The sequence below is a fragment of the Prunus dulcis genome, chromosome 3 (assembly GCF_902201215.1).
Source record: "Prunus dulcis chromosome 3, ALMONDv2, whole genome shotgun sequence".
NCBI lineage: Eukaryota > Viridiplantae > Streptophyta > Magnoliopsida > Rosales > Rosaceae > Prunus > Prunus dulcis.
In genome coordinates, this window is record NC_047652.1 from 6,891,565 (window position 1) to 6,917,530 (window position 25,966).

A 25,966-nucleotide genomic window follows, 5' to 3' on the forward strand; every position below is an offset into this window, starting at 1 on the left:
CATCATCTCTATGTGTAGAGTAAGTCTATTGTGGGAAGTAATCATCAAATGATAAACCCACAAAATAATTTTGCATGTAATTGTTCAAAACAAAACAATATAAATATACATATTTTAGCATATTATCATAAAAACATAAACAACATGGTGATTAAAACGTTGGAGGAGTGAAATGGCAAGGGTTTGAATCCTCTTTGTGTGTGTGTGCTTTGTGTTTTTATTTTTCCTTTTCATTTTTTCCATTTCATCGATATTTTCGATATTATAACGATATTGTACCAATATTTTGACAAAATATTGCTGCTGTGTGAGCGAAATTATCGGTATCGATATTATCAATATTTATACGATATGTGTATGGATACGTTCCAAAATATCTGTGACCCGAAAAAACGATAATATCCTTGATATTTTGTCGATATTATCGATATTTTATACTATGGTTTCAATGTGTATGTACAGTCCCCATCTATTGAGGGATACCTCAAATAATTTTATTTGAAGAACACCCTTTAGGGTATCTTATGAATTTTTTTTTCTAACGATTCAAACCATTTATTTTTTTAAGTCTACATTCATAAATCAACATTGCAAAAAATTAGACAAATGGGATTCAAGTGATTTTTTGTAGAGATGATTCTTGAATGAGTATCTACAAAATAGATGGTTTAGATTAGTGAAATACAATATGGAGTGGGCCATACAAGGGTGTCTATCAAATAAGCTTATTTGAGGGATCCCTTAACTAAAGCTCCCTGTATACACTAGCGGATCATGAATTTTTCAGGCTTCTCATCCAGATCCAGTCTGTCGTCGAAACATATGGACAAACCATCTTCGACCTCTTCCTTGGAAAAAGTATCAAACTCCTCCATCTCACCAACGTGGGACCAAAGTATCTCCTGCTGAAAGAGAAAATGGACACTATTAAGCCCGTTTGAGCTTACCACAAGCTTTAACGGCCACTATCAAGGATTAACCTCACCATGCAAAATGCGTAGAACTTTACTTCATACCCGAGTGAATGTACTTGAGGTCAACAATTTTCTCCATATGCATAATCATAGTTAGCTCTTTACTTTGTATTTGTGGAACCATAGTTATGCTCATGGACATGTGTCAAATGTTGAGAATGTTAGTGAGGGTACACGTTAGGTTAAAATGATGAGCAAACATGCAGTCCCAAAAAATACCCACCATTTCCATTAAGTTGGTCCCACATAATATATTAATATTATTAAAACTAGCTTGGGCGTGTGACAATTAGGTTTTTATTTTATTTATTTATTTTTATATTAGTAATTGAATTTAACACTAAGAAAGAGAAAATAGGAACCATATTCTCTTTTTAAATTTTTTTAAAAATCTAAATAGTTTTAATTTACTATATTACCTTCATTTAATGAATATGTTCATTTTTGAATATTTTCTTCAACTAAGGGCATATTTTAGTTTTTTGAATATTTACTATTTTTTGTCTCTGTTTATATATATATATATGTGAATATATTCTTCAAGTAAGGACATATTTTGGTATTATATATATATATATAAAACATATAAGGAGCTGTTGTCATAGGTTTAGTATTTTTTTTTTTGGCTCGCAAATGAGAAAACTTCATTGGTTAGAGGATATCTCTTGTATGCTATTGTCTTTTATTGGTCAATTATAATTAATAATTTGATGAATCATGGTATTTTGATTTTAAGCTCTTTGTTGAATTAGTTGTTTAACAATTCTTTTTTAATATTTTAAAAAAAAACATATGTTGATGAGTTTTAGTTTTGCATAAAGCTCCTAAAATTTCAGGATCATGATGGTCTTCGATCATGTGCTATTAATACTAGTCTCTCCAAACGCACTTTTGAGCTTGAGAAAGGCTTTTAAAAAAAAAAATTAAAATTTATTTTAAAATTAAAAAAGATAATGGGTAGTTGTGCTTCATAAAAATAGGATCCATTATTTGATTTTTCTTTTAATTTTAATTTTTTTAATATGAAAAAGTGTGAATTTACCATATTATCCTCATTTAATTAATAATTTTAATTTTTAATGTTTGCATTAACCAAAGACATTTTATGATATTTTAAATGTTTTATTATTCTTTGCATTTTGCTGTATATATAGATAATTTTTCTTCCATGTAGTTTTTATACAGTTTCGCATTTCTCTCTACACTTTCAATTGCATCGAATTATGTATCTTTGTTACACTCATTTGGCCAACTTGCATATTTGCCAAGAGAATTGTAATCCATAGTAAAGGGCAATGTTGAAAAGTAGCTAAAGTTTGGATGTTAAACACTTTAGCCAAGTTTAAGAAAATGTTGATCGAGTATTGTCCTTTTCGTGTTTAAGAAAATGTTAGTACATATTTCTATCATCAGTAACAAAATTTGCAGTTTCGATTGATCTATATTGATCTATTTGTACTCGAATCAACCTAAAGACCACTTCCATGAAGCCAAACCCGGTCCAACCTCAAAAGAACCCGGTTCCTAAAACCCAAGTATCATCTAAACCCCCACATTTCTTCTCCACGGTCGTCTTCCCCAAAATTCCAAAACCTAAGGCCATCAACCATGACTCTCCAACTGAGAGCCAGACACCGAACTCTAACAAAACCACCTCTCACTCACCTCTTCTCCACCACCACCTCCTCAGACCCATCCGACCCAAAAGACCCAAAAGACCCAACAGACCCAAATCCCCAATCTCACTCTTCCTCGCTCACATCCTATTTCAGCGATGTCAAAGCCAGCCTCAAACAACAACAACAACAACCACAACAACAGAGAAGACCCATTTCTCAAAATCCCTCATTTTCGAACCATCCTCTGTCCAGGACCTCCGGAGCGGCTTCCTTGGAAGAAATCCGCAAAAACCTCTCGGAGTTTCGGCGGCGATCCGCTGTGCCGGAACCCACAGACTCAAACTCTGCACCTTCACAGCAATCTTCAACAGCTCAAGGTTCTAGACAGCAAGTCTCTTTTCAAGAGCTTTATAACAGAAATGTGCTTGGCAAGTCTGAGGACCCCAATGCCGATAAGGGTGGGAAGCTCTCTTTCAATGCGATCCGAGAGAGCTTGAAGAAGATAAAGTCGAATACCAATGTGCAAAGTGATAGGAAGAGTGTGGACCCTATGTCCTTATCGGCATTTACCAATAGTTTGAAGCTCAAGCCGAATGTGATCGGTGGGACTGACACTTTGCCGATGTCGATTTTTGGGAAGGAGAAGATAAAGGGGAGAAATGAAGAAGAGGGCTCGTATGCAATGAAGACAGATTTTGTGAAGTTGTATGACCATGCAGAGCTGGGGGAGAAGTTGAGGAGGTTGAGGCCGGAGGCCAAGGGGGACAGCTGGTTTTCATTGAAGGAGTTAAATGAGAGGTTGATGAAGTTGAGGGAGATGGAAGAGATGGAGACTCAGGCGGCTATGAGCGGCGTTTCGTTTAGGGATTTGAGGGATAGCTTGGTGAAATTGAAGATTTCGGATGAGGAGAAGGTGAAGAAAACTTCGAGTAAGTAAGCAGTTTTGTGCTGTTTTTGTTGAGTTTATGTTAAATTTTTTATGTTATGAATGATATATGTTTGTAGAGTTAAACAGTTCGGTTGTTTACTGAGAAAATGTAGTCGATGAAATACGATGAAAATTGAGACCAAAAGTAAACAAGTTCCTTCTTAGAACACTTGATAAGGTAAGATGGAGAAGATGCAAAGTGAGTCTGTTGAGCAAATAGTTATGTTTGTTGGTCAGAAGAATGTTTACATTTGTGTTTTCTCTTTGTGAAATTAAGGGAAAGAGGAGAGTTTATGACTTTGCACTTTGACATTGAGGGTTTTTAGTGAGGTTTTCATTTTGAACTTCTATGAGAAGCCCTTCCATTTGTTGTTAAAACCCTTTCTAATTTATAGACAATTATGAGAAGGCCTAGAAGTAGCGATTATATTTTTGTTCTTCTTGTTGCACAATTTTGAATATTTGCTGATTGAAGATTTCAATATTTGCTTGCTGAAAAATTGTGGAGACGGAAAAGGAAGCAGTGTTAAAACTCAAGTTTTAACATAGTTTTAACCCAATAGAGATTATGAGAAGGTGCAAAATTCATTTACTGAATAACTCTTGTGCTACTTCCTATATAGGAGCCATATCTCTATATTGCTAGAGAGATATTAACTTGCAAACTTGAATTTTACGACAATTCAGGCTATATATATTTTATTATAAAAGCTTACATAAGTTATAAGTTTAATGTTTGTCTTGAATTTACCAACTAAACATTTTGATTTGTGTAGAAAGTTAGATATGCGACAGATATAGTTATCTTCCCTAAGTGGAATATATACGCTCCTTTTCCCAGTTTAGATTAGACTTTGAAAATATGGCCTAGGCATCTAACATAAATTAGCTCGAGTTCTATCTTGTGGGATTATATTCTGGTTTCTTCCAAAGAAAACTCCTGGGTTCATCACAAGAAGGGAATTATCAAATTTGAGTTTGTTGGTTTGTACTTTTATTAACAAGTATATTATAAACAAAACTTTACGTTGATTGAGCTCGATTGGTTTTATTTGCTAGGTATCCTGCAATTTATTAATTGATTTTATTGTTGCAGTCCAGAGGCTTGATATCTTGGGCCAGTTCGGCCGAACTCCTAGCTTTATGCTGCAACCTCCCAAGGAATACTTGGTTGAAAAGGCAAGTATATCTTTTCTGTTAACTTTATGCATCATTTGGGAATTTTCACAAGATTCATGATTTAAGACGCTAAATTACCCATGCCCCACCATTTTCTATGTTGTCCTCCTCTCTGTCAAGAGTATGTGTTCTTCTCAGATAAATTTTGCTTTGCACTTATAGATGCTTGAGTTGTTGTAACTCTCGCATGAAGTAATACTAATTTTGTTAATGTTGATCAGTAGTTTGGTGCCTAATATGTTTAATGAAATATTTGATGCAGTATTTCCATCCAGATAACATGTCTTCTGCAGAAAAACTGAAAATTGAGCTTGCCAAAGTTAGAGAAGAATTTAAAATGTCAGAGTCTGATTGTGGTTCTGCTCGAGTTCAAGGTATAGGTTATGATTTTGGTTTCATTACACTTTTGTTATTTGTATTCATTTTTATGATTTTATTTTCCATTGTAAAGTGTTCTTTGCCTGTGGCACGCACATTTTTTTGATCGTTTAATTGGGCAGAAATTTAATTCCACTTTTCGTCTAGTTCTTTCAGTTGCCTTGCAAACAGTCTTTTAATCTACTTTCATCGATAACATTTACGAGGGCTGTTTAATTGTTATTTATTATTTTTTCATAGTTTCTTTTCTATATTATATTCTTCATTGTTATACCTTTCATGCTGTTGGAAGAGAAGACAAGGGTGAGAAAGGTTATACTGTGCAAAAGGATGTTCAAACCTATAATATAAATTGACATTGGTTTATAGTGCAGAGTTGTGTCGGCCAAGTCCTTTTAGTGGGTGATAACCCCTTTTTACTTTGTTTTCAGTTAGTTATTATGATAATTACAGATCAAGAACTATAAAGAAACATATTCTAGGAAACTTTTAGTGGTGTTATTTATCAATATAGCTAACCATAGAGAAACCGAGGAATAGAAAAAAAATGAAAAGATTGCGTTTTCTGAACTTTTAAGTAGTGAAGATTGAAAATTTCTGGAGATGTGCTTAGATGGTCTGTGGGTTCAATAAGGGTGTTTGAAGTTTGTAGTTTCTACAGCAATGTTAAAGGTTCTCGTGAGTACCATTTGGTGAACTAGAGTACTGCTTAAGCTGACTTTCTTTCTTTGTTTGGTCTTTGTTGTAGGGTAGAATCCTCACCTTTGATGATTTCAGGAAGAGGGGTATCATCTTAGTTAAAATATTTTGTATGTTAAAAAATGCCAAGGAATCAGTTCACCACCTTTTGCTATACTACAGGTGGCTTAAGAGTTGTGCTCTACTTTCCTCTATTATGAGGAGGTTCAGTTGGTTATATCCGGCTCATTGAATGATTTCCTGCGGCCAAGGGGATATAGAGCTAGTAGAGTCTAGTGATTGTTGGTGGAAGGCTCCCTTGTGTATATGAAGGGAAAGAAACAGTAGATGTTTTGAGAATATGGTTCCAATTGGGGGTCCTTAAGCATTCCAAGACGCAGACCCAAATTGTCTTTTTCACTTACAGAAGGGCCTCTATAATCTATTTTGATGCTCTTCTGGTGTTTTGGAGCAACCTTATACTGTAGTTCTGTAGGAATTAACATTGTTAAGGTCTCCATTGAAGTTTGAACTTGATATTTGATCTTGTTCTTCTTGATTTTTTGTGTGAATAAAATTGTCTTGCTTATTAAAAAAAAGGGGAAAAAAAAGGTGGAACAGGGAATTTGATTTTTGGCAGGAAACTGAGTTAAAAAAAGAATCCAAAAACTGAGTTAAAAGAGAAAAAAAAATTCCTGCCCCACTCCCCTTTCTGGGGAAAAATAAAGGGTTCAATGTGCTGAAATTAGCACCGGCATAGCATGTCTCCTTCTGATTCTTGCTTTGAAGGTTTATTAACTGTATGTTTTCCTGATTGTTCTGCAGTGGCACAGCTCACAACCAAGATCAAACATCTATCTTCAGTTTTACACAAAAAGGTGACAATGGAACCAATAATCTCTTCCTGTTTCATGCTTTTGTTTTCATACTTCAAATATTGTTGGTCATGCTACTATTCCAGGTAGTAGTTTAACTCTTCCCTGTTTTTTGTGCACAATTGACATGGTACAGCTCCACTTGTGGGTTTTGAGATAGCTTTGTGAAGTCTTAATAGTCCCAAGTAATTAGAGATAAAATTAACGGAGGGGCATGTTCATTGGATTAAACACAATGTTAGCTTACCCTAGCTGTTACTCGTTAAGGTTCACCTTGAAAACGAACATTGGCACTAGTTGTGTGCAAGTATTGAGGTGCTGGTGTATTTGTATTTTCACTTCATAATTTTCTGGTGATTATGTTTACCAAAAGCCAGATTGTCCGTGTGAACATTATTGCATTGTTGATTGAGAATACACCTCAAAGAGTGAGATTCCATATATCTCTGCAAGAAGGACATGCATACACATATGCCACCCACCAATCACTCTTTTGCTGTTATTCTTCTCCTGTTACACTTTTTATTTACATCAAGTGGTAAACTTTGAACCACACTGACGCATAAATACTCAGGCTTACTTGATACATGTGGTTTGTGAGTGATTGCACCCAAATTTACTTAAGGCCTTGTACTCGTTAAGGCCATGGAGTTTTCCTTTGTTACCGAAAAGAAAAAAAAGCAATATGCTGATGTTGACTTGTTAAGCATATGTGCATTACATGGGTCTGTTTAACATTTTAATTTAGTGACAGGTTTCTATTACTCTACGTAACAGTTTGTTTATTTATTTATTGTAGGATAAGCATTCCCGTAAGGGTCTTCAAGCGATGTTGCAGAGAAGGAAGAGGTTATTGAAGTATCTTCGAAAAACTGACTGGGATTCTTACTGCTTTGTTCTCTCTAAACTTGGTCTCCGGGACAAGCCAGAGTTTCTCTCTAAACTTGGTGTCCGATACAAGACAGATAACAAAACTTGACCAGTCGACATTGTTTGCCTGTTTCTTCAGCATTTTGATTTGTATCTGGTCAGCTATAACTTTTTTCAATTTTGTAGGGAAGAAAAGTGAAATTGAAGGCCCATACAAGTTTCATTTCGTTTTTCTTTTTCACTTGTTTTGAATAAGTATGTTGCTATTCTGTTCTTCTACTAAGACTTGTTTGGCAAACTTTTCTAGTTATACGACATCCCACTAACACAAGCATTGCTGTATTTGGTTCCAATGGGTTGCGTTAGTAAAGACTTATCAGTTGTAAATTCATCTTTACAGTTAATTTCTTTTTGTTTGTTACTAAAACCCAAATCGAATTCTTGTTTCTGGTCTTCTCAATGGTTTAATCCAACTTTTTGGGAAGAATTCGGAATTGTATTTTTTTTTCCTTTGTTCTCTTGTTTCTTTTCTCATTTTCTACAGCATTGTTGTAATTTTATGTTTCAGTTAAGATTGGGATTCCACAAAACTCCCTTTGATGGAGTTCATTGCCAAGAAAAGATGAGTTCCAGACCTCCCTTTGCTGCCACTCACAGAGCGCACCGAACATAAGCTCCATTCTAGGCATAATTTACCGGATTGAATTAGATTGAGAAATCAATGGTTGAGCTAGCATTAACACAGATACTTTTGAGTTCACTTGCCCTACTGTGCCTTTTTAGTATTTATCTTTATGGAAACCTTAACTAGTTTGTCTAAATCTACTTGCCGTTGAGCCATTTCTTGCAATTGAACGCAATTTCATTGCAGCCATTTCTTGCAAATGAACACAATTTCTAACTTTGGATTCCTTACATGTTAATAAACGTCAAGAAGTTAGAAATTGGAATAATTCCAATACCCATTCCAACTATTAGCGATATAGGTCTTAATAACAATGCATCGTTATGTAAAATTCAAGATACAATTAAGGGTTTAGGGTTTAGGGACATCAACATCAGAAAGCATCCTCTACAATTGCTATTGGCTGTGAACAGAGTTGCTACATAATAAATTGAGTTTAACAATATAAGAAAGACAAACATCCAAATGCAATCTTCACATATTTTTATTCAAAAAAGACTTTGTGCAAGAGAATACTTCATCACCTGTGAAGTTCATTCAAAGGCACCCCCGTCATACACCATACACCCATGACGCAAGAAAAGGTTCCTTTGTCTTTCAGTAAGAACAAAACGACTAGGAGGAACTATTTTCTTCAGTGATGGTCTTGAAAACACCATCCAAGGAACAATATCAGCACTGAACTTATTACACCACTTCAAATTTATCTCCTTCAATTCTTTGCAGTTTTCCACCACTTCCTTCACCCCCTTTGATGTCAAACTGAAGCAGCCTGCCAAGTCTAATTTCAGTAGCCTGCAACATCTTTTACCAATCATAGCCAACGCATCATCATCGATTCCAGAAAACATTAGAGACAACACCTTCAACTTGGGAAGTTCAAACTCAAGGTGCAAAAAAGAATCCGTCATCCCTCCAATGTGGTTTACCTCCAATTGTCTAATCTCAGAGCATCTCTTCAATACTTCTACTATGCCTTCTTCTGTAATTCCCTTACATTTGCTCAAATTGAGCAGTTCCAATTTGGGGCAAATAGATGCAAAACTTGTTATAAAGTTATTGCCCAATGAACTATTTGCCAAGTTTAAAGATTTGATTCCATGGCTTGCCTTAAAGTCAGTCTCAATGTTTTCCTCCCCAATACTTGTTGCTACCATTTCCAACTTATCCAAAACCAGACAGTTTTTTATGAGCGTGTAGAAGGTGATACAGGTCAACCCATAGCAATGACTAAGGTTTATATGATTGATACTATGGAGGAACCTGGATAGCTCAGCTATGTCCTTGTCCCTAAGAAAATATGCTGCTTCAAGATTTAAGTACTCAAGAGATTGGTACTCATTCAACAAAACCGAAATTCCAGAAAAACTGTAGTTTGCGCACCTAGAAAGAGTGAGCTTCTTCAGAGGAAAACGTGCTTCCGCAACTGCATACAGAAATTCATCCGAAATATCGGAATCCGAAAGAGCAATGGCCCATAAAGCTTTCGAGCTTAGGAATGGTACTTTGAATGCTGCATTAACAGAAGGATTCCCAATTCCATGAACCGAAATAGAATTCAAGTGAGAACAGCCACGGATGAGCTTGGATATACCATTCAGTGATATAAAGTTACAAAAGTGAAGCACAACTTGGCTTAACAACAAGCAGTTGGTAGACAAAAACACAAGGGACTTATCAGTAATGAAGCTATTACCGGAAAGGTTGATCTTCCTCAGGCTCTTGAGCTTCAATGACAATGAAAAGATGCCCAAATCAGATATGGGCTTCGACCCAGTTGTGGAATCATCCGCATGATAGCTGATGTCAAGCTCTTCAAGGCATGGAAATGACTCTGCAATCACATTCAGGTCAGAATCCCCAAAGCACCTCATCTTGGAGCAGTTCAAACTCTTCAAATCCATCATTTTGGAGCCCAACGCTCTTAAACCAACCACTGGTAAAGTTGGTTGCTTGGAAACGTTCAGAGATTCTAGATTCAACCCAGATTGCGCAATTTGATGAAGAATTGAGTTCATGTCACTTTGAAATCCAGTGAGTTCTATCTGTTTGATCCGACGGAACCTTTGAAGAAGGCGAGGCAGAAGGGCTTGAACTGTTGGATCAGAAAGTTTGAGACTCAATAAAAGTCTATTGGTGATTGACAGGAATTGCTTGCAGACCTGAGAGAGTGAATTGAAGTGAGAGGGGTGGTCTAGCAGTTTAATTATCAGTTCCCAGCATTCTTCTGGCAAATCAACAGCTTTTTCTGCCATTGTTTTACTTCTTCAAGGTTTGCAAGAACTGAGATGAGAGAAGGATGCGGCACCTCGGGTTTGCGTGTTGTTGCGGGCTTTAGCTTTGATCTGGCAAGGGTCTCTATTTGGAGAAAGACTTTCAGGAGACGGGATAGCAACAAGAAAGCAAGGCACCAATTTTGCTATCCCGACCAATAAGGAGACTTTCAGGAGACAGGATGCGGTCCCTAAACCAATAACGTTGTGACCATGGACGGATAAACTCAGGATTTGAACGTGGGTTAAATTTGAGGAGATTCACTATTATACCCAATATAGGAGTCCAAATTATAAAGAAACTTATATAAAATGAACTTTAGAAACACACTTAAAATCCATTTACAATATAACAAAGAGGCTTTTAACGTTTTATAAATTACAAAATTGCAATTAATTTTTTAAAACAAGCCAAACTCCAAAACCTTATAAAAAACCCAAAAACTCAAAAGGGCATCAAAGTAATTTAATAATCAAAATTAAATTCATTAGGGTTAGTTGTTATTTTTTGGGTTTATTTATAGAAATTAAGTGGTGTAAGATTTATCTACATCATTAGCGCTAAGAATGAGTATATGACTAAATATCCTATTAACTTTAAAAGGGAGGAGGGGGAGGATTATGTGTGAAGATGGTCTTAAATTGAGAAAAATATAGAAATTGTTAATGAAACTTTAAAAAAGGTTACATATTATTTTAACACAAAAGAATTGAAAGAAATCTATTGCATAGTGTGTTCAAGTAAGTATTGACAAAGATTGTAACTTATATGATTTTAATGTATATTAATTAATGAAACAGTATAAAAACATTATATAAAAGCAATAAATATGGGAGTGTGTTAAAAAATTAAACAAAAGTCATTGTAGTTTGTTAGTTGAGTCTCTAAGGACCCGTTCGGTTAAGTTTTAAGGGCCCGTTTTCATTTTCAAAGAACAAAAACAAATCAAGAATCCGTTCGGTGGTAAAAACAGAAAACACTGAGAATGTTTTAATAAAATGAGAACAACTTCACGTATACTTCTGGAAAACAGAAAAACGATGCTTTCATTCTCACAGGAAACAAACGCCTAAAACACGCTGCTGCTCAATCTTCTCTCCCCATCACTTTACCTAGCAAAACAGAAATGAAAATCAAACCCACCACAACCATGACTATCATACCATCGTCACCGCCATCGCCACTGACCCTGCCACTGTCACCAAACCTCACAGACCCAGTCCCCACATCACCACCACCCACCCAATCGAACCCAATACACATCATCGTCACCTAGTAAAAAAGCAATCGGCCCCAACACCTCCACCACCCATACCCAATCAAAGGATCATCTTCGCCATTACCACCCAATAGAGAGGGAGAGAGAGAGAAAGAAGAAAAGAGAAAGTAGAGGAAGAAAGAAAGAAAGAAATGGCCTAGGGAAGGAGAAGAAAAGAGAGAGGAGAGGAGGAAGAAAGAAAAGGGAAAAAGAAGAAAAAAGGAGAAAAAAAATAGCAAAAATGAAAAATATAATAGATAAAAATAATTTTAACTTTTAAAAAATAATATAATTTTTTATTTGTCAAATTATAAAATTTTAAAAATATTTTTTAGAACATAAATGAGCAAAAGTACACTTGAAAAATAACTCACATATTATTATTCTCAAATTGTACTACTAGACACGTTTTTATTGTTTTTATTTTCTGAATCTGTTTTCTAATTAATCTACTAGAAGCATTTTCAAATCATGAAATTCAAATTCGTATTCTTGTTTTCATTCTTTGAAAATATTCTCAAAAAATATTATCTGAAAACGTTACTAAACGGGCCCTAATCCTCTATTGGAAAATGCCCAGGTTGGACACATGTTATTTACAAAAGTTGCATTCTAGGCATTTTTTTTAATTTTATTTTTCTGTGAAGACTATAATCATATGTAGGAATAAATAAATAAAAATTTGTATGGGCTACAGCCCATACAGCCCACAGTGTCAATTCATTCATAGTTGTAACACACATGACAACACTTTCATTTTGCTATTCCAGACCAATAACGTTGTGACACGTGTAACAACACTTTCATACGACATAGTATTATTGGTCGGGATAGCTACATTGTTATCCACATTGCAATTAAGTTTTTCTCCTCTATTTAGGGCTCAACAACCACGGAACTCCCATATATATATATATATATATATATTAGGGTCGGATTCGGTACGGTTTAGTTCGGTTATGTTTTTAATTGAAATAGACAAATGAAACTCTTGCTTTTTAATTTGGATTTGAATTTTGAAGTTCAAATAAGAGAAGCTACTATCAACTAGCTCTTAGTACGATGATATATATATTTTAGAAAAAGGGAATTTAAAGGCTAACCAACTGATGGCCAACCCATATTATGAGTTTTCTGTTGAAATTTCGCCACGAGTTATAAAAGCAAACTATGGGTTAAGTATTTGTATTTGTATTTATGGCAGAATTTAAGAAAGAGGTAAGCTATAACATCAGGGTTAAAAGGACGTGAGTGAAAATGAACTCATTAATTATCAGTTAATTTAGCTATTAGATATTAGTTAGGAAATGTTATAGGTTTCATGATCAAGTGTTCCAACAGAATGCAAACACTTTTACTCTGTTTTGCTCTAACGACATCGTTTCGTCAGTAAATCAGTCATACGCTAAGAATGTGAGAGAATATTTGGCATCCAAATTCTCCAAAACATTGATACATTACAAAACAAAACACAACTCACATTTTGGTACGTAGCAATTATTTTCATCTAGATTGAAGAAGCATAAGAACCAAAGAAAACAATTTAATTAATTAGTTCTTAAGTATAAGAGGGAGGTGAATCAAACGGTGGAAGCTGATCAACAGGAGGCAGAAAAGGGATTTCTGGGGGTGACAATGGCTCAATGAAATCCATATCTGGAGCTGGTGGCGCGGACCCAAATGGAAATGGCTCCTGTGGATTTTGGGGTACTTCAGGAATTGGAGGTGGCAGAAAGATTTCTGGTGACTGAGGAATGGGCAAAGATGGTGGCTGATCAATCACACCAGGGTCTGGTGCAGTTGGGGTTGATATAATTGGTGGTACAAATGGAAATGGCCCCTGTGGATTTTGGGGCACTTCAGGAATTGGAGGTGGAAGAAAGATTTCTGGTGACTGAGGAATGGGCAAAGATGGTGGCTGATCAATCACACCAGGGTCTGGTGCAGTTGGGGATGATATAATTGGTGGTGCAAATGGAAATGGAGGAGGCTCAAAAGGCAGTGGCGGTGATGTAAATATTGGGACAAGTGGGGGTGATGGAGAAGAGTCTTCATCAGGTGGTGGTAAGTCTGGTGTAGGTGGAGGAAGATCAAAGGCTGGTTGCTCTGGTGTAGGTACTAATGGGGGAGGTGTTAGCCATGGAAGGGTGGGTGGTTGTATCATTTCTGGTGGTGGATATACAATTGGGATGGGTGGGGGGAGGAATTCTGGTGGTGGTGGTGGACTAGGAGATGGTGGAGGTGGTGATGGAACTAATGGTGGTGGAGGAGGTGGAGAAGGCGGTGGCGGCGAAGGCAAAGGAGGTGGTGGCGATGGCAAAGGGGGTGGTGGTGAGGGCGAAGGCGGAGGTGATGATGGCGGTGGAGCAGCAGCTAAAGGTGGGGGTGCTGGTGGTGGTGGAGATAGTACTAATGGGGGTGGAGATAGTACTACTGGGGGTGGAGATGGAAGTGAAGGAGGGAAGGGGAGTGTGGGAGGAGAAGGCGGGATACGTGGCGGTCGAGGAGAGGGTCCAGGTTTTGGGTCAAAAGGGTTGCTTGGGGAAGGGTTTATAGGAAAGGGCCATTGGCCGCAGGTTCCAAACAGGTATTGAAACAATGGATCACAGTTTGATCTTGTTCTTCCTCCATGGCTGCTGCCTCTTCTACTTCTGCTTCTGCTTCTGCTTCTGCTGCTGCTTCTAGTGCTTCTTGATCTCTTTTCTTCTTCTACTTCTTTGTGTGTGGGATTGTGCTGAGCTTCTGCGATTGTTTGAGTGATCAGTAGCAGAGCTAAAGTAGTCACAATGATTGCTGTGTTTGCTTTCATTTTCTAGTTCATGTCTCTCTACACTTGAGGATTGTTCTAATATATGCAGTGAACAAAAAGAAGTCTTTCCTTTCCTCACTAATTTTGGATTTAATTTTGAGATTAGCCACATAAATTTTTTGTCAATCATGTCTTTAATTGGTTCATAATGAGGTGAAGTGAGCGAAGTCAACTGCCAAATCTGTAAGATGCTTAAATCCACAGCACAATGTGCATTAATGTGCTGCAATTACTATGCATCAGATAAGGCCACAGGCTCACAGCTATGGATACTAGTTTCAACAATATGGATGAACTCTCTCTCTCTCTCTCTCTCTCTCTCTCTCAGCTGAGACTGAGGAAGGTTGGAACTTAAAATGTGGGCAGAATGGGCGGGTTGCCTAGTTTGAAGTGCCAAGGTTGACAACAATAATGAACAAAACCAATAAATGAGATGGAAAATATAGTTGAGTCCTGCTTCCATATGTGCATGTTATTCAATTCATACATGCTTTCCTTAATTTTACCAGTTTACTTCACTGCACTTGCCATAGAATATACAGATTTTACAGGAGAGAAAACCAGAATGTCTTTACCATATTTGCAAATAGAATAAAGCTTGGGCTTGGGAGAATTTCTCTGATTTACAAGCTTCTTTTGTTGCCCATCTAGTCCATTTAAGAAAATGGACTCTAAGGAAGGAGTTGCTCATTGAAAAAGGCCAGGGCCGATTATTGTCTTTAATTGTTTTCTTTTTTGTTTGGTGACATTGGAGAGCGATCGAACCCTAACCTATCCTTCCGACCTCATCATCCCACTCTCCCTCGCAACTTAGGTTTCAAGGGCTTGTTCTTGAATGTAGGTTTTCTTTGATGCATTAAAAAGAAATGCATCCATATTAGCATTATTAATATGGCCAAAAAACCATTAGTAACATTATTATAGCAAAAATTATCTAACTGATTAGTTTTCTTGCTTCTAAAGTAAAAAGACTTTGGGAGACTCATCACTCCTTTTCCTTTTCCTCCTAATTTGTGGTGTGTTTGGCATCATATGAGTGTTAGTGATGTGTGTAAAGTGAGAGGAGGCCTTGGTCCACTTGAGGAGCAAGCAGACTGACATTTCTTTATCCCACTGAGGTTACCAAACATTATGCGAGGGCCCTAGATTTTGAGGCATGTGCTCAATGTATGACTATCTTTTGGACGGAGTTAGTACCAGGTGACACATTTGGTATTTTGAAAAGTAAAGATGATATGTATTTTTTAAGTCATCGACTGAAACTCGTGTATAATTTCAAGTGACATTTCTAAAATTTTATATTTGTCGTGATTAGAAGAGGGGGGCATACTGACTCCTTTCTGCCATACAAAGTGATGTATCCTCTTATTAATCTCTTGAAGTCTTATCTTCTCACAGAAAAAAGGGAGCAAGTAGAAGCAAATTTAATAAGCTAACTAATATTTGACAAATGAAAGTTTAGCAAGACAAATAATTGTACTCAATAACTATAGCAGAAAAGTCAAAAAGATATATATCTAATAAATTCTTTATCAGTTTTTGTGGCTGAATTCAACAATTTCATTAATTTAAAAAAAAAAATGTGTATAACATTGTGCCGATATTGGAATGATGAGTGGTGCAGTGCTCTTCCATCAAAGAGAACCTCAAGATCACATCAACTCACTCTCCTCCGCCACCAAGAACTCCCTACCTCCAGATTCCGACTCGACCCCTTAGCCCCCGCTTCCTCCTTTCCGATCGGACTCTTATAATGGAGCATATACAAAAACCACCCATCAAATACACGTAAAGACTACTTTGCCTACTAGAAAGAAATGAAAAAATTGTTTCACTCCAAAAATAGATGCAAAACGTGAGAAATCTGACGGTAGGGTTAATCGTGCCACATCGATTTGAAGAACTAAAGATCTAAATTAAATGACCAAAATATAACTCGTATACAATTAGTCCTATAAATTTCTAGCCACTAGTTTACTGAATTGGTTAGATGAGAGGTTGCCAATGAATTTCTTCAAAAACTTCACTGAAAAAGGGGAAAAATAGAAATTGTTATCAAAACTCCAAAAAAATCGTTATTACTCCTCCGTTTTAAAAGCATCATAAAGAAATGACACTTGGAAATGAGATTTTTGAAGTAATGGGCTTCGCTAAGTTGGCGAAAGTGGATGTGCTATCAACTCTGCACTCGAGTTCAAATCCTCCTCTCCGCAATTTAGATTAGATTAAAATAAAATATCGCTTGTATAAAATAAAAAAATAAAAAAATAAAACCTTATTGAAAATGACTCAACTTGTGACCTAAATGCACTTGTATGTCGTGCAATGGCACACGTGCTCTGTTTTTTGTTTTGGTTGCTAAGAGCAAGTCCAGCGCGCACCCAAAATCAGGCAAAAGGCTGTCTTCGCTAGCCCAAACGACCTCCAGCGCGCAACCAATAGCCCAGGCAAGGCCTGGGTCCCACTAGCCTAGGCAAGCCCAAGGGCAAATCTTGCTTGGGCTTCAGCCCGAAGGCGCTGATGTCAGCGGTGATGTCACGCTGACGTTAGCGAGCAAAAATAAATTCGAAAAAATAGAAAAAAATTCAATTTTTTATATAAAAAAATACTAAAAAATTATGGATGTTTTCCCTATAAATACATAACAATTTTATTCACTTTCCCTATAAATACATAACAAGTTTATATTTTGTTGCATATTCTTTTTTTTTTTTTTTTTTTTTGCCCTTGCCCTAGCCTTTTGGGATAGAACCAAAAAAGACAAGGCTGCTACTATTACTATTCACATGAATAGTGACAGCCCTTATTTGCCCTTCCCCTTGCCTTAGCCCTTATGGATGAAGATGCTCTAAAGGGGCCCAAAGGACCAAACCGAGAGCATGACTTTCTCACTTTATAATAATTAGAAACTATTCCAGACATCAGCTTAAAGCGACATGCATGGAGTGTGATGAAGGGATCCTTGATTCAATTTCCATATGTAATGAAAAAAAAAACTATTTCTGACAGTTGATATTATTTCAATTTTTATATGATAGCATAAATATTTAAATATTATTAACTAATGTTGATTGTGTTATTATTATTTTTATTTTCAAAGAGACAGAATGATTGGATTTGAGATCTCCCCCAACAAAGGAAAATGAATACCGCAAAACCAATACCTAAGATTTATCATATAGATTCTTAATTTTGAGATATATTATGAGTTTGTGTTGTTTGAATGTATTTATTAATTTCAAACTCATGATAGTTTTAGGCATTTCATTTTTAGATCAAACGCAGTATAGAGATAAAAAAATGAAGAAAAAAGATAAAGCATGAAATTTAATCTCGATTGTTTAAGGAAATGGATACTACTCCATCCATAATTATTAACCATATTATTATCAAGATTGTCAAACAGGGTTTTCATTATCCTCCATGTTCATTCTTGTATCATCTTTGATTGATGGAAACTCATTCTTTTTTTCGTGTTTATAAATCTATTATAGCAACAATGATCTAGTCGTCCTCTTCTGTTTGTTTTGTTCCCTGTACTGCTAATGGAGTTGTAGATCGTCTTGTTCGATTCAGTCTTAGTCAGGAGGACCTGTTCTTTTGGTTTGCTGACCCACCTCCTTAGTTGAGGGATTGTCTTTGTGAAGAATGTCCTGTTTGGTTTATGGGAAAGGAGGCTTGGGGATGAGAAATCAATTGCTTTCCCATGTTTCGTAAGTCCATGCATGAGAAATGGTTGCCTAGCACATGAGAAAATAGGGGGAAAGTGAAGCCCTACTCCCAACTCGGATTTTATTTTCCGTCCTTATGGGAAAGTTTAGCAAAATGAGCCAACATTAAATGCACATTTTTCATGACCATTTTGTCCCCATTAACAATTTAGAACCACAATATATCATTAAATGCATTCTTTTTTTATTTGATTTAATATGGGTATAATTGGAAAATTATACAAACTATGGATTCCATTCCTACTCAAAACAAAAATGGAAAATGAAATAAAGTGATATCTCCCGGTTACTTTCCCAGCATTACCTAACATGGGAAATGAAACCCATTCATTGGGAAATGACATGAGAAGTGATATCCCCTCACATTCATTCGGTGAACCAAACGGGGATAGTTTTGTTGATGTTTGACACTCTTGTAGTCTATGACATATGTGATACTCTTTCCTTCTTTAGAATTTTGTCCCTCTGAATTTTCATCAAAGAGATTTTAATGAGGCCACTTGCAACATATTATTGCATCTTTGTAACGATTTGATTATCTAATGAAGTCTCCTCTTCTAAAAAAAATTACCCTCATACTCACATCAAAACTTTGACTCTCTTTATTTCATCATAAACAAAAAAGAAAAATTATTTCATCATAAACAAAAAAGAAAAAGAAAAAAAGAAAAAAAGAAAACTAAATCTTTAGTAACAAAATAATAAATAAAATTGTTACATTCCATAAACCCATCACTAATTATTGTACGGAAGTATGAATAACTCTTATAGAAAATAAATTGTGATCTCATCTTTCATCCAACAGATTTTTCATTTTAGCAGAGAAAAAAAATCACTAGTGAGAAATAAAAATAAGGGCAAAAAGTCATTTTTGGTATGGGTAGTTTGTCATATTTTTTACTTTAATCTCTTTAGTTTCAATTTTGGGAATCTGATCAATGTAGTTTCCCTCATACTTTAAGGACACGTCCAAATTTTCGTTTAATTTCTTGATGGAGTAAGTACGTGTTCTTGACGTGAAAGGGTATTTTGGAGAGAATTTTAAAAGAAATTTAACAGATTTTGTAACTTGTTGAATTATGAGGAATTTAAAACTAAAGAGATAAAATTGACATAATTAAAATTACGGAGACGAAAGTCGTAAAACCAGCAAAACCTTTCACCAAAATCAAAACGAAAAGATGTTTTTCTTTTTACTGGATAAGGGCCATTAATATTTAACTTTTATATTTTCGCAAGAGATAATGGGCAATGGCCATGATACTTTGGCCAGTGGATAACGGGCATAATTGAAGATGGTCATGGCTGGAGACTTACGAGTCACGTGGAAACCTTCTCCCCTCCCTCCCACCATCAACATCCAAACTCAAAATACCATAACTTTTTTCAAGCTCCACCCTTTTGATTGTTTGATAACTGCCGCATGATTTCATGCCCCATTTTGGCTTTAGATACACACAGATCACATTCAAAAGTGCTTTCTTGGTTTCCCTGCAACAGCCCTTTGTCCCCTTCTCCACACAAACAGAAACATATATGTAAAAAGATTTAGATTCAAAGTTTCAAACTAAACATAAGAACATAGAGACGTTTCTCAAAGTCCAAATACCACAACACCTTATTCCCACACTCATACAAACACACACACACGAGAGTCTTTTCACTTTCTTCGTAAAAAGTGGACATGAATCTTGCTCTTCTGTTAATACCCATGTGGGTGTCAACCACCAGTTTGTTGGTAACCATAATTGAAGCCAGAGCAGAGCCAACAAGTTCCACCATTTCTGGTCACATTATCCTTTTTGAGGAAGAACCCATCACTCAGTTTTCTGCAAAAATGGAAGCTCAATCTCCAGGTATTTCAACAATCCAGAGTTTTTCTTTGTTTTCTGTTTTATGTTAATTTCACATTATTTTAATTTTAATTTCTGTTTACTAGATGGGTTAGTGGGTTTGTATGATTTTAAAATTCTGAACTAGATCACTGAAATTCCAAACTAGAATAAGCAAATTGTCAGTTTAGATTTGTTCATCCTTCTAAGTATTTAATTCTACCTTTCCTGCCCTGTTGACTTCTTTGAATGCCTTGCTTGATTGCTGAGAAAATGCAGGGGAAAATAATGAGCTGAAAAATTCAATCTCCAATCATTGTTTATTTGAAAGTTAAAGCCATAAGAAAGCTTTTGGGTCTACCAATGATCCACTTTTACTTTTGGAGAATGCTTCTCCTACTTTTTGGTTAAAAAGATACTTAATTTGCGCCCTCTTTTGGTTGCGTAGAGAATGTGGGAAGGAAAGAAATTCAAATTGTGAACCTTTACTTTATAAATTTTCTGAAACCAGGAAAAGCAAAAGGTTCTTCGCAATCGTGACTTTGTATTTTGAATTTAAGAGAATTGGAAAAGCATAGGAAATACAGATAAGAAATTCAGTTCTCTTCTCCCCTCCATTTTTCTATAGATGTTTAGGTTCACCAGAGTTAGATAACATCCTATCTGGATTTTCAGATAAAAAATAAATTGACTTCCTTACTCTTTCTTTGCTAAATAAAAGTGATATGATTATCTTTAATGGACTTCACACATGGACTTGTTCATATGCTGGGTTACACTAATTACTGATTATGATTTTGGATATTTTTCCTCTTAAAACAGGATTGCCTGAGGTTAGAGTAGTTCACCATCAAGATTTGAACAAGAGAATTCTTATAGCACTCATTGTTGCTTCCACACTCCTTGGAGGAATCTTGCTGTTCCTGTCATGTTTTTGGATCTATAGACAGAAAACCTTGAAACATTTCAATGGGAAAAAGGGAAAGCCAATTGGTATCCTCTTCTCATCAAACATTTCATTTGATTTATGTTCATACTCTATTATCAAGATAATGAATAATCATAAGGTTTGTTTTCCTTTTTCCCCCTATTCTACTTTTAATATCCATCTAAAGAGACTGCAAAGGGGATGCAATTCAATCCAATGACGGTTGAATTTAATACCTTGCGAATGGGGAGTAGGAAGGGTTCAGTTGCAGTATTCAATTATCAATCGCTTGAAGATGCAACAAACAATTTCAACGAAAGTAATATTTTGAGTGTGGATGGTTCTGGACTTCTTTACAGAGCTAGTTTTGATGACAAACTTATTGCAGCTGTTAAGAAAGTAAATAGTGAAGGTCCGGATTCTGATAGAGAATTTAAAGTAAGTTCATCTTAAACTTCTTTGAATTCAGTTTCCTGAATACAACTTTTTTTTTGTTATGGGGTTCCCTTTTTGATGAATACTTGTTATTCAGAATGAGGTGAACTTGTTAAGCAAAATCAAGCATCAAAACATCATTAGACTTTTGGGTTATTGCATTCACAGCGAAGCAAGGTTTCTTGTTTATGACATGATGCAGAATGGGTCCTTAGAAACTCAGTTATGTGGTATGAATTTTCTGGCTCAATTTATGACAAAAGGCATTTGCAAATGCCCACCTTGAAGTTACCATTTATTTTATACTGATTTTTGACTAATCTTGTAGGACCTAATCATGGGTCAGCTTTGACTTGGCATCTACGGTTGAAAATCGCTGTTGATGTTTCCAGGTAATTCCAATGAACTAATTGTCCTGTCACCTATTTTTGTATAGGTATATACATATTCTTATTTATTAACATGATACTTCCTCTGTCATTAATGTTCATTTAGGGGATTGGAATATCTTCATGAGCACTGTAATCCCCCTGTGGTCCATAGAGTCCTAAAATCGTCTAACATTCTTCTGGATTCAAATTTTAGTGCTAAGGTTAGACATATCCAAGCCCTTGTTATTACCATAATAACAGTTTCATTGTCTAATGAGTTTTGCCTTGATTTAGCTTTCAGATTTTGGTCTTGCTGTAACTGCTGGGATGAAGGATAAGGACAACGTAAAGCTGTCAGGAACTTTGGATTATGTAGCACCAGAGTACATTTTGGATGGTATGTGTAAACATTTGACGTGTGAATATGCTGCTGATGTCCATTATGAGTGTCATTCAGTTGCAATGCTCCCCCGCAAATGTCTCGAGTTTCTGCCGATATGATAAGTTGCAGTTAATATCTGAAATTTCTATCGATGAAACTCTTTTTTCTTGTGATGATTTATGTGTACTTCACTTAGTTAGGGTCCCTTTTTTTGTGCCCCCCAAGTGAAACTCCTCATAAATAGCAAAGCAGTTTTCATATCCCGTCTCCTGTTAAGTAAATTATTTAATGCCAGTGGATTTGCCTTAGAAAAGCTGTGATATAACTAATTTGGACCCTAAATTAGTCTTCAGAGATATTTTAAACTCTCATCTTTCAGGCAGACATCATCACCATAAATAAATCAGACCCACTGCGAACGTATGTGGTCCCAGTAACTCTTAAAATCATTTTGGACTTGGTGGTTGAATATTCTGTGTTCTGGCTCCGAATGCAGTTTTGCATTATGCTTCTTTCCATTTCAAGGCACTCTTAAAACAAAAATTAATACCAATAAGGCAGGTTTTTAGTTGGAAACTTGCTTTGTTTTCTGTTGTAATTGGTTGACGTGGGATTTCTTGAGATGTGAGCTGTTGGCTTGCAATCCAATTTTTTTTCTCTTTAGTTCATACTAAATCATATCTATAAAATGTCGTCTCCTTGTTCTGCAATTGTAGTAATAGGGAATTGTCTTAAAATATTGCCTAGATCCTTGATGATTGTTAAGCGATTTTGATGATAATATCTGAATTTTTCTTCTTTTTCAGGTCAGTTAACTGATAAAAGTGATGTCTATGCTTTTGGAGTTGTCCTTTTGGAGCTCTTGATGGGAAGAAAATCGGTGGAAAATAAAGCCGGAGCTGAAAGCCAATCCATAGTCACATGGGTATTTATTTTCAGTCCCTACAACGGCCCTACATGAGTTGTTGGAACTTAATGTTTCTGTTGATTTATTGACATGCAGGCCATGCCCCAGCTCACTGATAGATCAAGGCTTCCAAACATTGTGGATTGTGTGATAAAAGATACTATGGATTTAAAACATCTGTACCAGGTACCTAAATGAGCTAGATTATATTGATACTTTGAACTTGTACGTTCTTGTTTGAATTGATAAGTTGAAATTATTTTGCCATGAACAGGTCGCTGCTGTGGCAGTACTATGTGTACAACCTGAACCGAGTTACAGGCCATTGATAACAGATGTTCTGCACTCGCTAATCCCTCTCGTCCCTATCGAGCTTGGAGGGTCGCTGAGGATTGCAGACTGTGTACCCTCAGCCTGAGCCAAGCCTTCCACCGATAAACGGTGCTCTCTAGGACTTGTATGCATAATCCAAGCTAAAGACGGTCGCCGTTCTTATTGCTGGAAGAGGATGGCTTGAATCTTTGGATAGCTTTCCTTGTGTTCTGGTCATCATTTTTGTATATTTTCCTCAAAGGATTCAGATCCAAGAAGGTGTCCGAAAAATAGAAGAAGAGCTTATTGTTGCTCCAGTTGTAATTGAATCAAATTGAAAGTAGACATTTCATAGCAATCTTAAATGTCTTTTACTTTTTCCTCTAGCTGATGCATTGCCATGTTTATCTCTGAGCTCAAATGAAGCCTTTTTTCTTTTGAATTTTTTTGGTTTAAAGCAAGACTAAAGAAATAAACTGATGGTATAAGAGACAGCTTTTTCCTAAAATCACTTTTTCTTCAAATCAGCATTATTTTTCCCAGAAAAAAAGGCAGAAGATGGAGAAGATTTCGTAGAGATCTCACTCACTTTCTTTGTAAAGATAAATTCAAAGCTAATAATTAGTGGCTACTAAGCAATCCCTAACCAAACATTTTGTCTTAGCAATGTGGAGATTTAAGTACAAATAATATAAAGTACAAACAATATAGAAACATCCGCCAAATTAACGAGATAGGATTGACCAACATCATCAAAGCCAAACATGAAAAGCATCATAAGTCACTTTCCAGCAAATAAAAACCAGATTCGACTTTGGATTTACAATTGAGACAAATTCAATCATTTTAGTACCTAAATGCAACAAATGTACCACGATATTTTCAAGGAATTTTTATACTTTAATTACAATAAAATATGATAAATCATGTTAGCTAGAACACCAACTGTTTCATCATGGATATCCACGATTCACACAAGAGAAGAGCCACTGCTTAAAACTCACCCAACAAAAATACCAACCCCACAAATTCTGTACAATTTTTTTTCTTTTCTTTTCTTGAAAACTACAGGGAAAACAATGTCCTTGTCAGCATGGCTTTGCACAAGCAGCACCAAGAAGATGCTTGTCAAAATTGTTCACCCTGGCGGGCATGTCGAGCTGCACGACAGCCCTCTTCTTGCAGCAGAGCTCATGCTAAGGAACCCAAGATGTTGTGTTGCACATCCTCACATTTTCCAGCAGCCATGGGCAATTGTGGCACCAGACACCATGCTAAGGCTAGGGCAGAAATACTACGTGGTGCCGATAAGCACGATTCGGAAGCTTCAAAGGCTCTCTTTAAAGCATTCACCTACTTCAGTTCATGAAATGCAAAGTAACATCACACCAAGCAAAGAAGATCAGAAAAGTGATGACATGGTTCCGATGGTAACTTTTCTATTAAAAGTGCTTATAATGTGCAGATGCAAGATGCTATTTGCCATCCTCATGCTACTCTGTTCAACAAAGTTTGGAGGCTAACGATCCCTTCTCAAATTAATGTCTTCTGTTGGTTACTTATCAGAAAAAGAATTCAAGTTCGAAGTCATTTACATCGTTTCATGCCTCATATCAACCCTGAGTGCCCTATATGTAATCTTCAGTGTGAAACAATCTTCCATCTCTTTTTTACATGTCCTTATTCTCAAAGCGTCTGGAGTTGCACTACCCTTGCACCAGATATCACCTATGCCAATTTTGATTTTATGACTGTGTACTCTTTCCACTATTACTACTGCAGAAGGGCCTGACATCCTTAGCAAAACTTTTTTATTATGTTGGCAAATTTGGGGAACTAGAAACAATCTCATTTTCAGAGATTCACCCCCTCATCCTGGTCGGGTTCTTAATGTGACTGCTCAGACTGGAATGGATTATTGGAATCACAATTTCAAGAAATTGGTTCAAACCAAGCCCCTTATTAAGTGGCACCCGCCCCCTCTTGCTTGGTTAAAGTTAAACTTTGATGGTTATGTTAGGAACAATTATGCAGTTGTGGGCTTTGTTATTCGATATTCTGGAAGTCATGTCTTACTTGATGGAGCCAAGAACATTGGTGATGTTTCTATTACAGTAGCTGAGTGTACCACTTTACGGATGGTCTTGCCTATGATATTCACAAGGGCTGGCGTAAAGCTTTGGCAGAGGGGGACTCCAAGGTTATTGTCGACTATATCACTTAGAAGACTGAACCCCTTTGGAGTATTAAACTTCTAGTTAAAGACATCCTCCTGCAATGTTCCTTTTGTTGATTTCCTTCTTTCACTCATGTCCACCGAGAAGCTAACGTCACTGTCGATGAAATCCTAAACTTGAAAAACGCCAAAAAATAAACTCACATTTCATTCGAAGCCCCTCTAACTTCAGTCTTACCCTTCATAAATGAACACAAGATATTTTTTTCATCAATATAAGTGTATAAACCTCGTTAGGGTTGTAGGAACATGATGGTTTGAGAAAAAAGTCTAACTAGAGTTGTAGGAATATATTTGGGGTATAG

General features: G+C 36.2%; 4 protein-coding genes across 4 annotated transcripts; 2 read left to right on the plus strand and 2 right to left on the minus strand.

The window, feature by feature from the left end:
• The first annotated feature begins 2,456 nt into the window (after positions 1 to 2,456).
• Positions 2,457 to 7,934, plus strand: LOC117623287. The gene is made up of 5 exons (XM_034354201.1): positions 2,457 to 3,522; positions 4,618 to 4,700; positions 4,963 to 5,074; positions 6,582 to 6,634; positions 7,431 to 7,934. Exons 1-5 carry the CDS (start codon positions 2,583 to 2,585, stop codon positions 7,608 to 7,610), a joined length of 1,368 nt encoding a protein of 455 aa, XP_034210092.1. The 5' UTR covers positions 2,457 to 2,582; the 3' UTR covers positions 7,611 to 7,934.
• A 550-nt stretch (positions 7,935 to 8,484) lies between these two features.
• Positions 8,485 to 10,570, minus strand: LOC117620622 (F-box/LRR-repeat protein 2). Its single transcript, XM_034350743.1, has one exon. The coding sequence runs from the start codon at positions 10,439 to 10,441 to the stop codon at positions 8,720 to 8,722; it is 1,722 nt and encodes a 573-aa protein (XP_034206634.1). The 5' UTR covers positions 10,442 to 10,570; the 3' UTR covers positions 8,485 to 8,719.
• A 2,580-nt stretch (positions 10,571 to 13,150) lies between these two features.
• Positions 13,151 to 14,527, minus strand: LOC117621649 (leucine-rich repeat extensin-like protein 3). Its single transcript, XM_034352212.1, has one exon. It carries the CDS (start codon positions 14,525 to 14,527, stop codon positions 13,277 to 13,279), a length of 1,251 nt encoding a protein of 416 aa, XP_034208103.1. The 3' UTR covers positions 13,151 to 13,276.
• Positions 14,528 to 19,544: 5,017 nt separating this feature from the next.
• On the plus strand, positions 19,545 to 23,811 carry LOC117623438 (probable receptor-like protein kinase At1g80640). The gene is made up of 10 exons (XM_034354417.1): positions 19,545 to 20,114; positions 20,913 to 21,083; positions 21,206 to 21,456; positions 21,551 to 21,683; positions 21,782 to 21,845; positions 21,949 to 22,045; positions 22,119 to 22,221; positions 23,013 to 23,131; positions 23,210 to 23,299; positions 23,388 to 23,811. Exons 1-10 carry the CDS (start codon positions 19,943 to 19,945, stop codon positions 23,529 to 23,531), a joined length of 1,344 nt encoding a protein of 447 aa, XP_034210308.1. The 5' UTR covers positions 19,545 to 19,942; the 3' UTR covers positions 23,532 to 23,811.
• Positions 23,812 to 25,966: the final 2,155 nt, after the last annotated feature.